Here is a 14,654-nt window from a genome sequence, read left to right on the forward strand (position 1 = left end):
TCCCGTGCCAGGTTGCTGCAGAAAATCCCCCTGACGCTGGTAATGGCAGGTCCAGACACCCCCAGGGAGGTGCTGAAGGAGGAACTTCTGCAGCAAAGCTGCTTGAAGCCATTTGAAGCCCAGGCCATCGTCGCTGCTGCAGAGCCAGGAGGCTGAGGACAGACAGCAGCGGGGCAAGCACACCCTCTACGGGACAGATTTACTGAAACAGCTGGGACCTAGTGAAGAAAATCAACCGTTGGCTTTAATTATTGCGTACGTCTCCATTTCTAGGACAAGGAAAATTTCAACTGATAAATATACATTTCATCAGAATGCCTTTGGCTGAAATACACCATTAGCACATTCTTCAAAGTTAAAACAAAAGTCTTAGAAATGTTAAAAATGGATTTTCTTTTTTTTTCCTTTACTAAAATAAAGGAGTGTACCCCCCACCCCAACAAGGCGCTAGGACGGACAGACAGGAACTCTTGGCTGTGCAAAGCAGAGCGTTGATTACAGTAACAGAAAGAAGTGGGGACAGGAGTGGGGAGCCTGCATAGCACTCGGTGAGAGGTAGGGGAGTCGGCGGCAGCAGGTCAGGTCAGCATGTCCCAGAGGCAGCAGCAGCAGAGCGCGGTCCAGCAGGCCGTCAGGCAGGCGCTCTCGCCCGTGTCGTCCCTCCGCCGCTCCTCCACCACGTACACTGCAGGGACAGGAGGACTCCGTCAGTTGGAGCAGCCCCTGGCGCCGCCACCGTGCCCCCGCCCACCCCGGCCAGCCTGCGCTTGCTGGAGAGCAAGCACCTGCAGGATGAGCTGTGCTGTGCTCCTGTGCCGGGTGCCACAGCCCCTTGGCCTGTGAGTTTGCCACCCGAGCACCACCCCATGAGCACCCGCTGCCTGCTCCCACCCTGCAGCACCCCTCTGCCACGAAGGGTGCCTGGGGGTAGGGTGCCCTTCTTCCTGCAGCCAGGCACAGCCTGCCAGGACTGCGCCACGTTTGGACCTTGACACAAGTGTAGGTCGGCCAGGACCTGCACTTGTGTTCTACATTATGGGCAGTTGCTGAGCAGGGAAAGATGCGGAGCCTGGAAGGCGTGTGCCTTCCCCAGAGCCTCCCTGCTCCCTGCTGCCTCCCCAGCCAGCCAGAGGGCCATGGAGCAGAGTGCCCATGGGTCCCCTGGCTGCCACCGATGCCCCTCCAGGCCTGGCACAGCTGTCCCTCTGGGGGTGGGATAAATCCAGCACGGGCAGTAGTGTTAGAGGGGACCCAGCACTCCTGCAGCACTTGGGGTGCTGGGGAGGGAGTACACACAAGGAGGGTGGTGGGTCATATGCGGCTACAGGACAGAGTCCCACCTGTCTGTTCCTTGCTGCCACTCAGCAGGGCAAGGTGGGAAAAGAGTGAGAAGGCTTGTGGGTTACCTAAAGACAAGGAGACTGATCACCTGTTATCGTCATGAGCAAAACAGACTCAACTTGGGGAAAATTAATTTATCACCGGTTAAAACAGATTTGGGGAATGAGAAACAAACAGCAAAACACCACATGCCCCTCCTGCCCCCTGCTCCGGGCAGAGCAGGTGGATGGCAACGGAGGTGGGGGCTTGCACATAGCAGCTGCTTCTTCCCCTTCCCCTTTCTGCCAGGCAAGGTGACCGTGTGTGCCAACAGGGAGGTGACACCTGTGGGCTGGGGCACCTGCAGCCCTGGCACCCCCCAAAGCAGCCCGTGTTCTGGGTACATTATCTCTGGAGGGTTTGTTAGGCACCTAGTGATGGAGAAGGCAGCTCGAGGCTCTCGGCAGACAGCACTGGGACCAGTGGGACCAGCTGCCCTGGGTCGGACCTGGTGCTGCTGGGGGCCACTGCCACATGGCACAGACTGACACAGGGTCCCTGCCAGGAGAACCTGCTACAGCATGGGTCCTCTCCATGGGCTGCAGGTCCTTCTGGAAACATCTGCCTGCTCCTTAGTCCTCCACAGGTTGCAGCAAATACCCAGAGTACCTCCTCCTCGACCAACCCTCTACTGTTCCTCACTCTTCTCTTCACAGAACCATAGAATGCTTGAAATTGGAAAGGAGCCTCAAAAGGTCACTTAGTCCAAACCCCCTGCAGTAAGCAGGAACATCTCTAAGTAGGTCAGGCTGCTCAGGGCCCCATCAAGACTGACCTTGAATGTCCCCAGGGATGGGGCGGGCCCCCCCTCCCTGGGCAGCCTGTTCCAGTGTTTGAGCACCCTCATAGGAAAAAACTTCCTCCTAATGTCTGATCTAAATCTGCCCTGCTCGAGTTTAAAACCATTGTCCACTGGGTCATTGCCATGCCTGGTCAAAACCCACAGCTCCAGCACAGTGAAGATGACAGGACCCTGCCTGCTGCCAAATGTCGCTGTGCCCCAGGCAGAAGGCTGTTAGGCACCACAAGCAGTTTTCCAGGAGGCACCGCTTTCTGTAGCTACAAGCGCGCTTGCAGTTTGTCTGTTTGCTGTCTGTCCACTGGTACCAATACATCAGCTGGCTTTGGGAAGCAGCAGTGCCCTGACACTGCTCCAGCTGTCACACGTGCAAGTGCCTCCTCCCAGAGCACGTCAGGACACAGATCAGCTCTTGCTCCAGCTCTGTGTCCATCCTGTCCACCAGGGCAATTCCAGCTCCATACCCGAGGCACAGCCAGCTCCGACCACACCAAGCAATCCTCACACATCTCACCTGCCAGCGAGTGGATGCCTGGATCACACCCCCAGACACTCAGGGTATTGCCTCATGGACAGAAACCATTTAAACTCTGCCCCTCAAGGGCTGCCCCGAGGCTCCTGGCAGGCTGTTGGAATTTATTGCACATTCCCGCTGCCTGAAAACACAGGAGGGAGCTTCAAGTTTGGACGGGGCTCTCCCAGCAGGGTCTCCTACCCAAGGCCAGTGTGCTGCCTGCTCTTTCTGCCAACCCCTGAAGCATATCTGTCAATGAACAGCTTACATTTGGTTCCTCCTCATGCAGCTCGGGCTCTCATGCCCAGAACTGCAGGAGATTGAAGGCAAGCATGTGACCTTCCTCCTTTTAAAGCTTTCTTGGGTCTGTATGGTCTGTGTGGGAAACATGCTATCTCACCAGGACTCTGACCCAGGCGGGCTGCCCACGCTTCAAGCGGCCGAACACTGAGACAGCTCATGTCATCAGCTAGGTCCTCCCCAGGGCTTGCTTTGTGCTCAGAAAGTCCCTACTTCACTGCTTCAGTTCTCTCGAGAGGAGTGGGTGTAGGATGATGTGCCCTGGCTTACATGGTAACAAAATCCTGCCACCATCAGGACAGGAAACAGAGGGGAGTAGCGCAGTGCTTCCCCCTACCCAGATGTCTGCCCTCTGGGACAGCTTGTACTCCTTGCCAGAAGGAATAACGATGAGAGAAGGCATCTGCTGTGCAGGCAGAGCTCAGCTCCAGAGGAGCTGCTGCAGGTGCTGGCACAGCACCACTGTCCCTCCTTCCCTCCAGCCCCGCAGCAGCCTGCGAGCATCCAGTCACAGCTCACAACACCCTCGCTCCCAGGGAGTTCCGGGTGGAAGCACACCTCTTCTCCAGCCAGCTGCAGGAGGAGGTGGCAGCACGCTGCAGTGCTCTCCTCCCCCAGGGGCTGCTGGCCCCGCCTGCCCCCGCACATCCAAAGGGAGCACCTCTAGGAGGCAGCAGCCTAGGACCTGCTGGGCCGGCGGTTCCTGTGCCCAGAGCAGGGCCCGGGGGGCTGCAGGACCCTCCTCCCCCCAGACTGCGGCCAGGACAGCACCATGTCCAGGGCCCCGCTCATGTTCAGAAGCATGGAGACCGGTGAGGGTTTGACCTCGTGCAGCGCTGTGCCAGCGGCTCACCCTTCACTGCCCGTTCTCCCTGGTGAGGTGATCCGAGTCTGCTCGCTCCCACACAGCTCTGTGCAGCCCAAGCTGTTGTCCAGCAGCCGGCCAGGTCCCCAGGGCTGTGGCTGCAGATCTCACCCACTGCTGGGCAGTGGGACATCAGGGAGCTGTGCCCTGCGCTCTGGGGGAGAAGGCAGCCTTGCAGAGCTGCCCACACCACTCTGCTTTCCTTCCCCAGCTGGCACTGCTGAGGGCACCTGGACACCTGCTCAGTTCCCCCTCCTCAGCCAAGCAGCACTCATGCCTGCAGAACACAGAGCTGCCCTTCTGTCCAGCCAAGCCAAGAGCAGGGAGGAGAAGTGAGCCCTGGTGGCCCAACACAACTTTGTGCAAACCCAGTCCTGCGGCCGAGCTGTTCAGGAAGGAGAGTGGCAAGGCTGCACAGAACAAGTTCCGCTTGCCAGGTCTGAAGGAGGCACTGATGTGTTTCAGGCTAGGAAAAACCTTTGGGCTTCTTTTCCCTGGTGGGTGCAGGAGCTGTGACCAAGCAGCTCAGTCTTTGGTGCTTTTGTTTCCTCCGAGACAGTCCTGTTACAGTGAATGAGGGCAGGACAGATGCCACACGCTCCAGGAGTCCAAGGGATGTTGACGTGTGGCTGCTGGGCAGGGCAGACTGCACACACAACAGGAAGAAACAGCCAACAGCTCCTGGCCAGAGTGGGTACCAGCCACGCTCTCGTGCTGCGGCCTGGGGGGAGAAGATGCTGCTGCCAGTCCTCAGAGTGAACAGCCGAGGGTGCTCTTCCCACAGCTGCTCAGGAAGCTTCTGAACCAGCCTCCTGTGCTGGAGCCCTCAGGGAGCGCTGGTTGCCCTCTGGCTGCCAGGTGCTGTTTGAGCTGCCCTGCTCTGGTGCCAGGGAGAGCGGTACTGCTGCTGCCAGAATGCTGCCAAACACAAACCCAAGGGCCGCAGTGCCCTGAGACATCCTGCTCTGCACAGCAGAAGCGTGCTGGGACTTAGGCAATCCCTGGTTCCTTGTGGTTTGAAGGCAGCAGGGTGACTGACCTCTGAAAACTCCAGTCAGAACAGATACCACAGAACTTGCTCCAGAGCAAAGTCCTTGCAGCTTCAGCCAGAGTGAAACCCAAGGGAAACGTGACACCCATCCCTGGCCCAGAAAAAGCTCTGCAGCATGTGACACTCCCAAATCTGGTGGCCAGCGTAAGGTTACACTGCTTTGGGGTGCCTTGTATAGCCTCGGCTCCCTGCTGGCGCAGCAGAGATGGACTGAGCTCTCAGGAGAGCTGCCAATGCCTGGCCCGAGGGCAGACAGCTCCTCCTGTGAGCGCCGAGGTGCAGGCAGAGCCACCAAGCCAGCTGCTCTGAGCAGGCCACGTCACCGCGACAAAACCACGGCCTGGAGGGTGCTTACTAGTCTCAGCCACCCCAGTAAAGCCCATCCGCACCCTGGTTGAAGGTGGCTGTACCTGTAGATGCCAAGGCACCCTCCAGGGAAGAGCTCTCATGCTACTGCCTTTCACTGCTCCAGTTAAAGCAATGTTGCTTTCTGGTGACCCAGTGCTAAGCTGCCATGGAGCTGGGCTGAACATGCAGAAGATGGGAGCTGTCAAACGATACACTGACGAGACCTCCACTGTAGCACACAAACCACTAAAGGATTTTGCTGGTTTGTTGGCAACTTGCAAAGAAGTTGGTGAAATCCAGTCTAGCTGTGTACTCTGTCTGTGTAACCTTCCCCACCCCAACGCAGGGCTGAAAAGGGTGCTGCCCTTTGCACTTTGTACGAAGTTGCCCCAGCTGCAGGCATCCAAGAATTTGCCTGAAGTGTCTGTGATTAATCCATTAGAAATTTTAAACTACAGACCAGTGTTGAGGACATACTGCCAGGAGATGTTCAAAGCATGTATAAAGTGTTGTTATGAAACGCTGATGTACTAAACAAAATGACTTTTCCAGCTTTGGGCCTGCACCTGGGGAGATGGGTCCTCCCAGTGCTCAGCTGACTCCACTGGGTGCTGCCTCTTGGCACAGTGGGTCAAAAAAGCTGGAAGTTCTTTAAAATAGCAGCACATTGTGACACAAGTACCCTTCTGCAGAAACCCCCTAAGAAAAAGCTGTGGTTTTCCCCGTGCAGGGGTTACACTACTTCACCAAACCCTTCATCTTCCATGTTCAAGGAAAGCCCCAAAGAAAACCATTTGAAATGCATGTTTGAGAAGCTGCTGCCAACCACTGCACAGTTCGTCTCCCAGAGAGTCTCAAGAGAGCAGCTCATAGGTGCCAGTGCTGCTGCAGTTTGGGAGTAAACACCTCGCCACCCAAAGTTTTCAGACTTCAAGAGCCTCTGGGCAATACTCTAAAACCAGCCACCTCTCCCTTACAGTTTGAGTTTAGGGATCACTTTGAAGCTTCATCAGTGCCTCAAGCTGTAGCTCTGCCACCGTCACCAGACAAATCCAAACACAGCCATCCAGCGTTAATACTAAAAAGCTTTTCTCATCGGCCAGCTGGGTGTGGGGCTAATGCCGGAGAGGCCAAGAGCAGAACAGGAGAAGGCAGGACAACTGTTCACTTACAGCCAGGCTAAAAAGCAGTCCAAGGGAAGGCTAGAGAAACTGCTCTCAGCCAAGCCTCACATTACAACATCCTACACCAGTCCTCTCATTCCAGACGCTGCAACTGAACGTCAACTTCAAAGCACTAACAAACACAGGGACAGAAGTGCCCAAGGAAATCAAGAGTCAGTGGCAGTACCTTTACTGACTCTCCCCGTGCATGAGCACTACTTTAAACGCAGGGATCCCCTGTAACCAGCACAGTAAGCAGGCAAAACTCTACTCGCCTCACTTGAACCTCCTCAGAGGTGCCTTGCACAGCCTGTCAGTGACGCAGGCCACCCAACACCTTCCCAGCTCAGCTGGCCCAGCAGGGTTTCATCCACAGAGATCAGGGCTTTCACCGGAATGGCTTTGCCAATGACACCCTAACCCAAAACAGGTCAGCTAAGGGAACTATCAGTTCTGCATGCTTCTTGTCAGAAGCCTGAATTCCTCCAAGCTACTTCCACAGAGTCTGCTGTGGTGAGCCTTACTGTGGGCTTCACTAGCACTTTGTGCCCCTCCCGTGGCCAAGGTCAGGGACTCCAAAGATCTCCTGTGGCACGCCAGGGTCCTTGCTGCTGTGAGTGGAGGCCCAGTAGCACTCTAGGACTGGTGGTCTGAGAGAAACGAAAAAGGTGATTTCTCTCAGAGGGACCAGCCAGCACTCAGTTTTAGGCTCAAGTTTTGATGCTTCCATTGTTTTTTCTAAAACAGGATGGAAGAGGCTGTAAGCTGAGCAGACCCTCCCATCTTCTAATCAGCCTTAAAGAGCGTATATCACCATGAATCATGCCTGCCCCGAACACGGCAGCACTCCCTGTAATCACACCGTACCAGCCTGCACAACCCAGTGCCAACAACGCCCACTGCTTCGTAAAACAAATACTCGGTTATTTCACGCACTGCCTGCTTTATCTTAGGTATATACATTTTGTTTCTTCTCATACCTAATTGATATGTTAATCATTAGCCCCATGAAGGAAAGGCATGAGCAGTACTTTTCACCCTGTTTGCTATAAACTGAAATCCTGACCTTAGACTGTACTCTCCTTATCACAGTGCTTGACTGTGCCTGCAAGGATTGCAGTACAAGGATCCCAGCTCTGATGTCATAACCAGCCCACCCCGTCCCAGGGCCCAGGCACATGCATCTCAGTTCAGGTACTGACCCACCTACACAGAGATCCTCTGGGGAGCGTAGGCAGCAAGGACACTGAGAGCCCTTGAGCTCTGCAAGCCCTCCCAGGAGTCTTGCTGGATCAATGAGCCCTTGTCTCTGGCATTTCAGGAACGTCACCCAGGCAGGCAGACAGCAAGCGCAAGCTCACGTGTGAATAAAGTGGTTTTCATCACAAGCAACTCTGGCTCCAGCAGCTTTGATTTTGATTGTCCAGCCAGCAAGAACTTTTGCTTGGAACTGCACAACACTTTTTAATAATAGTATCTCACAGGGTTAAGTTCTGCCTGCAGCATATTGCTAAGTCAAGTCAGTGCATCTGGTTCTACCTTCAAAACATTCTTACCCACGTCCTCTGATAGTTTTTCCATTCAGGATGGAGGCCAAAGAAGGGAAAGTCAGCACAAGGGCATTAGTAGAAGCCAAGGGATGCAGAGCCAACAGTGGCCAGAAATCCAGTGTTTCTGAGCCATTCTTTGGTGTCTGCAGAAGGAACACCCAGCCCCAGCCTCCCAGTCAGCCATGTGTCCCAGAGGAAATCTCATGCAGGCAGCAAGTGCAGAAGAAGAGACTGCAAGGCTGTGAAACAGGGATGCTAGGACTTCAACAAAAACATTCATACTAGTGGCCAACAAGGCTTCTCTCTGTCCCAGGTCTCCTCCCTTGCCCACAAGACCTCCAGGGCAGAGCCTGGACACAGATGAGTTCTAACGCCCTCGACAAGTGTGGTATTAATAATTCCTTCTCTTCTCTGGGGACATTTGCTCATGCTTAATAGCTTCATGCCTGTCACATCACATTCCCCGGCCCCCTAACTCTTTCCTGCCCAGAGCCTCCACTGCTTGCACTGTCTCTACCAACACCATCTTCAGACTTCAGGAAATACTTTAGCACACTCCTGAAACGGAGACCAGTCAGAGCCAGATGGAAATACAATAGCCTACTTCCCAGCCAAAAACCTTCCAAAGTTTCAAAAAGCTCCGACCGAGTTCCACAGTCCCCACCTCCAAACACAGAGAGCTCCACTGCCACAGCCCCTGAGCAAAACCCAGCCACAGTGGGAGCAAAGTGCCCGCGAGCACAGGCAGTGCCACCTGCAAATCCCCTCCGCCACCAGAGAGCTGCTGCTGACCCGGCCCACGTTTCAGCCTGGACTCAAGGAGAAACAACTGACCTACAACTACCAATGCTGTATCAGACCTGCCCTCTCCCATGGTTGCATGAATATATCTCTCCAGTGGGTTATGAAAATTCCAGCCTTTTGGCTCCCGCAAGTCTGAGAAGCTCTTATGGTCACCCTAGAGAGCTGCTTCAGCTTTCAGGGAGCAGAAAGGGAATATTTCAGGGAAACTGCCATGCAGGAGTGCCAACTGAGCACTTTCCAGAGCCCACGCTGCACTGGCCACATTTCACACAAGGGTAAATTTGTCCCTTTCTCCACATGCTGCATCTGCTCCAAGCACAGGTTATGTCTGATCATAAACTGTGCAGATGTTGTTCTTGCAGCTGAGCTCAGGGCTGGGAAAGACATGCATCTCCTCACCTGAGCATGCTGGGAATGAATTCAGAGGTCTTGGAGATAATGGAAGAGATACCAATCAGCATTTATGGAGTCTAGAGGTGCCCAAGAAGGATTCACCATCTCTGAAAAGCAGGGCTACAGGCACTCCTCATAGGAGAAAAGCATACCTTATGTAGCAAGTACTCAAGTCTCTGCTGGGTGTCAGCAGGCGTCGGCCAGCTCTCCAAAGCACTATAAAGACCATCACAGAAGTTAGGAAGTGTCATGTAAGAAACCAGCTTCCCCCAGGTCAAAAGAACAGCAGTTCAGGGCTTTGGATCCTTCAGTCTTATTCTAGACTGCAACAGATGCATAGACATCTCCCAGAACTACAGAATTTGAGAACTTTCTCCGACATTTTTAATCAGTGAAATCTTAATTTACTGTTAAAGCAAGGAGGCATTTTCCACCAAGTCAACTGCAGGTCTAAGAACCACACATCCCTCAGCTTGAGCTAATATTTTAATTGAAAATCATCATCAGTCCGAGATTTAAACAGGAGCTGGCTTGGAGGGATGTACACAGCACAAACAGTCTTACAAGGGTCTTACAGGAGTGTTCTGGGTGACAGGTAGGAGCAACAAAGTCCAGTTTCAAACCAAAGAGAACAGCCCACAGCAAGCAGTCGCTCAGGGCAGCAAGACTCTCCTTGAGCAATCCCCTCAGGGCTCAAGCACCACAACCTGTGCAGTGCTGGAAAAAGGCTCTACACAACTTGCTTCTCCAGCAGGCTGGGTGCCCAGCTGACGAGAACTGTCCGGAACAGCAGCCTGCTTTCATCCAGTCTAATACGGAGGCAGCCTGAGCCTCCTCCAGCCAGCTTGGCTGGCGTGTGTTCTCTCATACAGGACCTGAATTTGGATATTCTTTTCTTTCCATCAGACTTGTCTCAGATTATCCCCTCCTTCAGGGTGAAAAGCAGCACAGGCGAGATCAGACACCAGCCCCCAGCACAGCACTGTCTGTGCTGTCTGCTGAGGCAAGCCAAGGGCAGGGAGAGGTATGATACAGCAACCTTGGGAGAGAGAGAACACCAGGTTTGGCACACCACAGCATGAGAAGCAGATAAGAACACAGCTGCCAAGTGAGAGGTTTGGTTTTTTTTTTTTTTTTTGGCAGGACACTAGCTGTCTGGCATTGCAGTTCCTGAAGGTACAGTAACAGTTAAACTAAATACTCCAATAGACTGCTTGGAAAGGGTCAACATGCAGAGAGAAAGCCTCCTGGAATTGCTATGTGCTGCCCTGCAAATAAACTTCTGCTGGGAAGGCTCAGCTTGACACAATTTGAGAAGTGAGGAGGCAGACACTGAAAGGCACCAGGGTGATTAGGAGCCCCTCCTCTCCACACTGAAATCTGTAAGGAGGAAAAATCCACCCTCCTAGCAGAAGGCAGTGACTGTATCTAGGTGACCTGCTTATTCTTGCAGCTGGCCAAACATTAGGAGGTAGGCAGCATCACTGTGACTAGTACTCTTATCACACCCAGCTTTGCTACAAGCAATTAACTTCCAGAAATACGATTTCCACCCTGGGTGTACAACAGGTCAGATGTAACACTGAGCTCTGGATGCTTTTGGTGGAAGGAAGGCTGCTCCCAGAGCCTATTTCCCTTTGGCACAGAACAGCCTCATCCATTACATTGTTATATATCAACCAGAAGGGGGGCAAGGGGAGAAATTAAGCTGGGCAATTTGCTAACATCAGCCAGTGCTTTCAAAATTGGTACGTCACTTTGTACTTCGGCTCATTCCACTTCTTTTCAAAGCAGGCCACTATCAGCAGTGCTACATTTCACCTCTACTTTACATAGACAAGAAAGTTCCTGCTTACCAGTCAGCAGATACTGTGGTTTCCTTATGCTAGTTGGTAACAAATTATTCTGGAATGAAAATACTGGGGGGGAAATATTCTCTGGTGTGAGATATTTTCTTCCTCCTAAGCAGGCCCCTGCTGCTCAAGAATCACAGAATCTTAGAATGTATTGGGTTGGAAAGGACTCCTAAAGGCCACCTAGTCCAACCCCCCTGCAATAAGCAGGGACATCTACAACTAGGTCAGGTTGCTCAGGGCCCTATTGAGCCTGACCTTGAATGTCTCCAGCGATGAGGCCTCCACCACCTCTCTGGGTAACCTATTCCAGTGGTCAACCACCCTCATATTAAAGAACTTTTTCCTAATGTCTGACTTAAATCTACCCTCTTCTAGCTTAAAACCATCATCCCATGTCCTGTTGTCACGAACCCTTGAGAACAGATCTTCCTCTGCCTTCTTATAGGCGCCTTTCAGGTACTGGAAGGTCGCTATAAGGTCCCCCCAGAGCCTCCTCTTCTCCAGGCTGAATAATCCAAACGCTCTCAGCCTGTCCTCATAGGAGAGGTGCTCCAGCCCTCTGATCATTTTCATGGCCCTCTTCTGGACACGCTCTCAAAGGACCACGTCCTTCTTGTGCTGGGGGCTCCAGAGCTGAACACAGGACTCTAGGTGAGGTCTCACCAGGGCAGAGCAGAGGGGCAGGATCACCTCTCTCCACATGCTGGCCACACGTCTTTTGACACAGCACGGGATGCAGTTTTGCCTTCTGGGCTGCCATTGTGTATTGGTGGCTCATGTCCAGCTTTTCATCCAACTCCAAGTCTTTTTCCACAGGGCTGCTCTCTCAGAAGTCCCTCAGAAGCTCCTTGTGCTGTGCTCCCTGCAGGCACCACGCTCCTACTGCTGGACATTTCCCAGCTCTGTTCTGGTGCAGGCGAGTTTCCTCTAGCTCCCCAAAGTATTGTGTGACCCCCAAATGGCAGATCTACAGTACTCCAGGAGCTCACACCTGGACAGACTTCACACGGAGAGACACAAAGACAGCCCTCCGTTTTTACAGCAGGAACGACGCAGGAAGAAAACTGCCCAAGTCAGTTCACAGAGCCAGGAAGCTGAATCAGACACCCTTAAGGATAACATCCCTCAGGCTCAGCATATAAATTATCAGCTCTAAAGGTAAAGGTCAAGTTGTTTACTTCTAAGGAGCAGCCACTAAGTCAGCTGCTAGCCCTTGCAAGATGCAAAAAGTGCTGCTTCTTCGGGGACTTTGCTACCAGTAGCCTGTGCAAGCCCAAAACCCAGCTATTAAAAAAACCAAACAAACAAACAAAAAAAAAAAACCATGGCCATGAGATCTTTTGTGCCACATCAGCAAGACATCCAGCGTCTCTGCCCCTTCCCCTGAAGAAGAAACCTGTGCTTTCCAGGCCTTCCACACCCAGCAGTGTTGAGGTAGCTGGGGTGACTCTGAGGGTGCAAGCTTACACATGCTGAACTCCATCCACCCTGGGAGAAGGGACAAAGGACCACCAGCTGCCATTATCATCTGATGTCCCCCCTCTTCCACGCTGTAATACATATGGCCAACACCACCAAGTCTCAATGTCTAAGCCAGAAGCTGATTTCTGCAACTAGGACTGTGTCATGGCTAATCCTACACAGGTATTCCACAGAGTGCTTGTGCTCCTTGTCTGGCACTGTTCTGGGCTGCACCTTCCTCCAACAAGCCTTTATATATGTGCCCCTTTTCAATGAAAAGATGAGAACATCCTCCCTTTCTCACCTATTTCTAGCAGTCACTGATCACTTAACAGTAATCATTCTCTATTTCCAGCCCAGATGTTGCTCACCCTTGCAAAGCATGACCCCAGGCAGAAGGACTGAGCTCTCCAGCCTGGGCCTACAGCCCCCACCTTCCGAGGCCACAGAGGATGGGTGTTGTGGCTGGGGAGAAGCAGGAGCCACAGCACACCCATCATGCACAGGCTGCGTACCTCAAACCACTGCTGCTCAGCCCAAAGGGTCTTCCAACAGCAGCCTCTGAAACAAAGCCCAGTGGTTCATGAGCTCTTCTGCAGCATGGGCAACAGAAACGGTGTGAAGTTTAAGCTGTTCCACATGTCAAATGCAGCTTTCGTTTTAATACAGAGAGTGAGCCATAGGAGGTTTTTTCTTCTCCAAGGGCCAGCTGGACAAGCTGTATCCACTGCTACTCCACACAGGCCACAAACCATTAGATTAAAAAGCACCATCACCATGAAGTGCTATTTCACCATCAGATTTTGAGAGCTCAACAGTAACTATTTTCATCTGCGTGATCCACTCAAGACCAAAACAAAATGCATAAGGACTCTTACACATCATCACACTGGCTACCATCCACAGCATAAGAGCCCACTTCTAGTTTGCCTACACAGTGAAATAACTTCAAGCATAAAATTTCAAGTACATCAAATTTCCTAGTTTTCAGTGTGGACATCTTTGTTCAGGAATACTAATGCATTATTTGACTTTGCTTAATCTAGTGAATTAAGCTACTACATCTAGGAAACCAAAACATCTACCCTGAAAGGAAAGCATCCGCACAGGTAACTGACGGGAAACCCCACAGGAACTGACAAGCCACATTGAATCATGCCAGACCAGCTAGGCAGGACTGTAACAACTGGATTAAATCTAGGTGTCAGGTTTTGATATTAGATGTTCAGCTACACCAATAGATAGCATAACAGATTTTTTAAAAATTAGCTTCTTTAGGAATTCCCATTCTATATTAGACATTCCTGGCAGCGACTGTTACACAAAGCCTCACTGAAAGCTCTTTCAGAAGACTTCTGTTAAAGTGTCACAGGACAAAGATCAGGTTTCAGTTTGGTGGATGGGCTGAAAAGCAGCAAGGAGGAAAAACTGTGTTTAGTGGGAGAATCAAGAGAAAGAAAAAGCCTTTGCAGACAGACACAAAGTAATAGCCTTGACTTCATTTTACACATATTAATAAATATTTTTGTACATTACATCACTTCAGAGAAAGCAACACAAACTCGAGGCTCCTAAGGTGGGTTCAGAGACCACACATGGCTACAAGAAGGCAGTTCAAAGACAGGACTCACCAGAAGGCCTTTGGTATGGGTGCTGCTTCTGCAGCACTCCAGTTGTGTTAGCTTAGGTTTAACAACAAAGCCATGCCTCCTACAGCATGAGCCAGGGCTCTTGGCGAGAGGTGCAGCCAAACCCTTAGCTACTGTCCTCTCCAACTTCCCAGCCTACTCCTTTGCTGGTTCACAGGTTTGCGAACAGAGACTTTCAGTGTCATCAGTTCCCTGATCCAGTCTGATACGAGATCATTTAAGCCACCAAGGCAGCAGAGTGGCCTCAAAGCCAGACTGTCCAATGCAGGAGAACTACTCTTCCTTCAGCTTCTGCTAGCATATCCCTTTTTGTGACTAGAGCAAAAAAGCCATGAGCACCAACCAAAGATGTTTTACATGACAGACTTTAAATTCCTCCCTCCCCCCTGCCGAGTACTAAGAAATGTCTGTCAGCCATCCCAAAACTAGATGCATTTCCCAGGGAAAACCCTGATTGCACTTTTGAGTCCATGTGGTGGTACTGGTGGGAAGATCAGCATGCTGATGCTTCCTCCTGCTGA

The 14,654-nt window shown here is 52.1% G+C and overlaps 1 protein-coding gene across 1 annotated transcript in view; it reads right to left on the reverse strand.

The window, feature by feature from the left end:
• Positions 1-218: 218 nt before the first annotated feature.
• CYSTM1 (cysteine-rich transmembrane module containing 1) overlaps positions 219-14,654 on the reverse strand; it is a 16,550-nt gene continuing 2,114 nt past the window's right edge. The window contains exon 2 of the mRNA XM_008939619.1: positions 219-685. Coding sequence (XP_008937867.1) covers positions 579-685 — 107 coding nt within the window. The 3' untranslated portion in view covers positions 219-578. The remainder of the gene's footprint in view (positions 686-14,654) is intronic.

The sequence above is a fragment of the Merops nubicus genome, unplaced genomic scaffold, assembly GCF_000691845.1.
Source record: "Merops nubicus isolate BGI_N331 unplaced genomic scaffold, ASM69184v1 scaffold15604, whole genome shotgun sequence".
Classification (NCBI taxonomy): domain Eukaryota; kingdom Metazoa; phylum Chordata; class Aves; order Coraciiformes; family Meropidae; genus Merops; species Merops nubicus.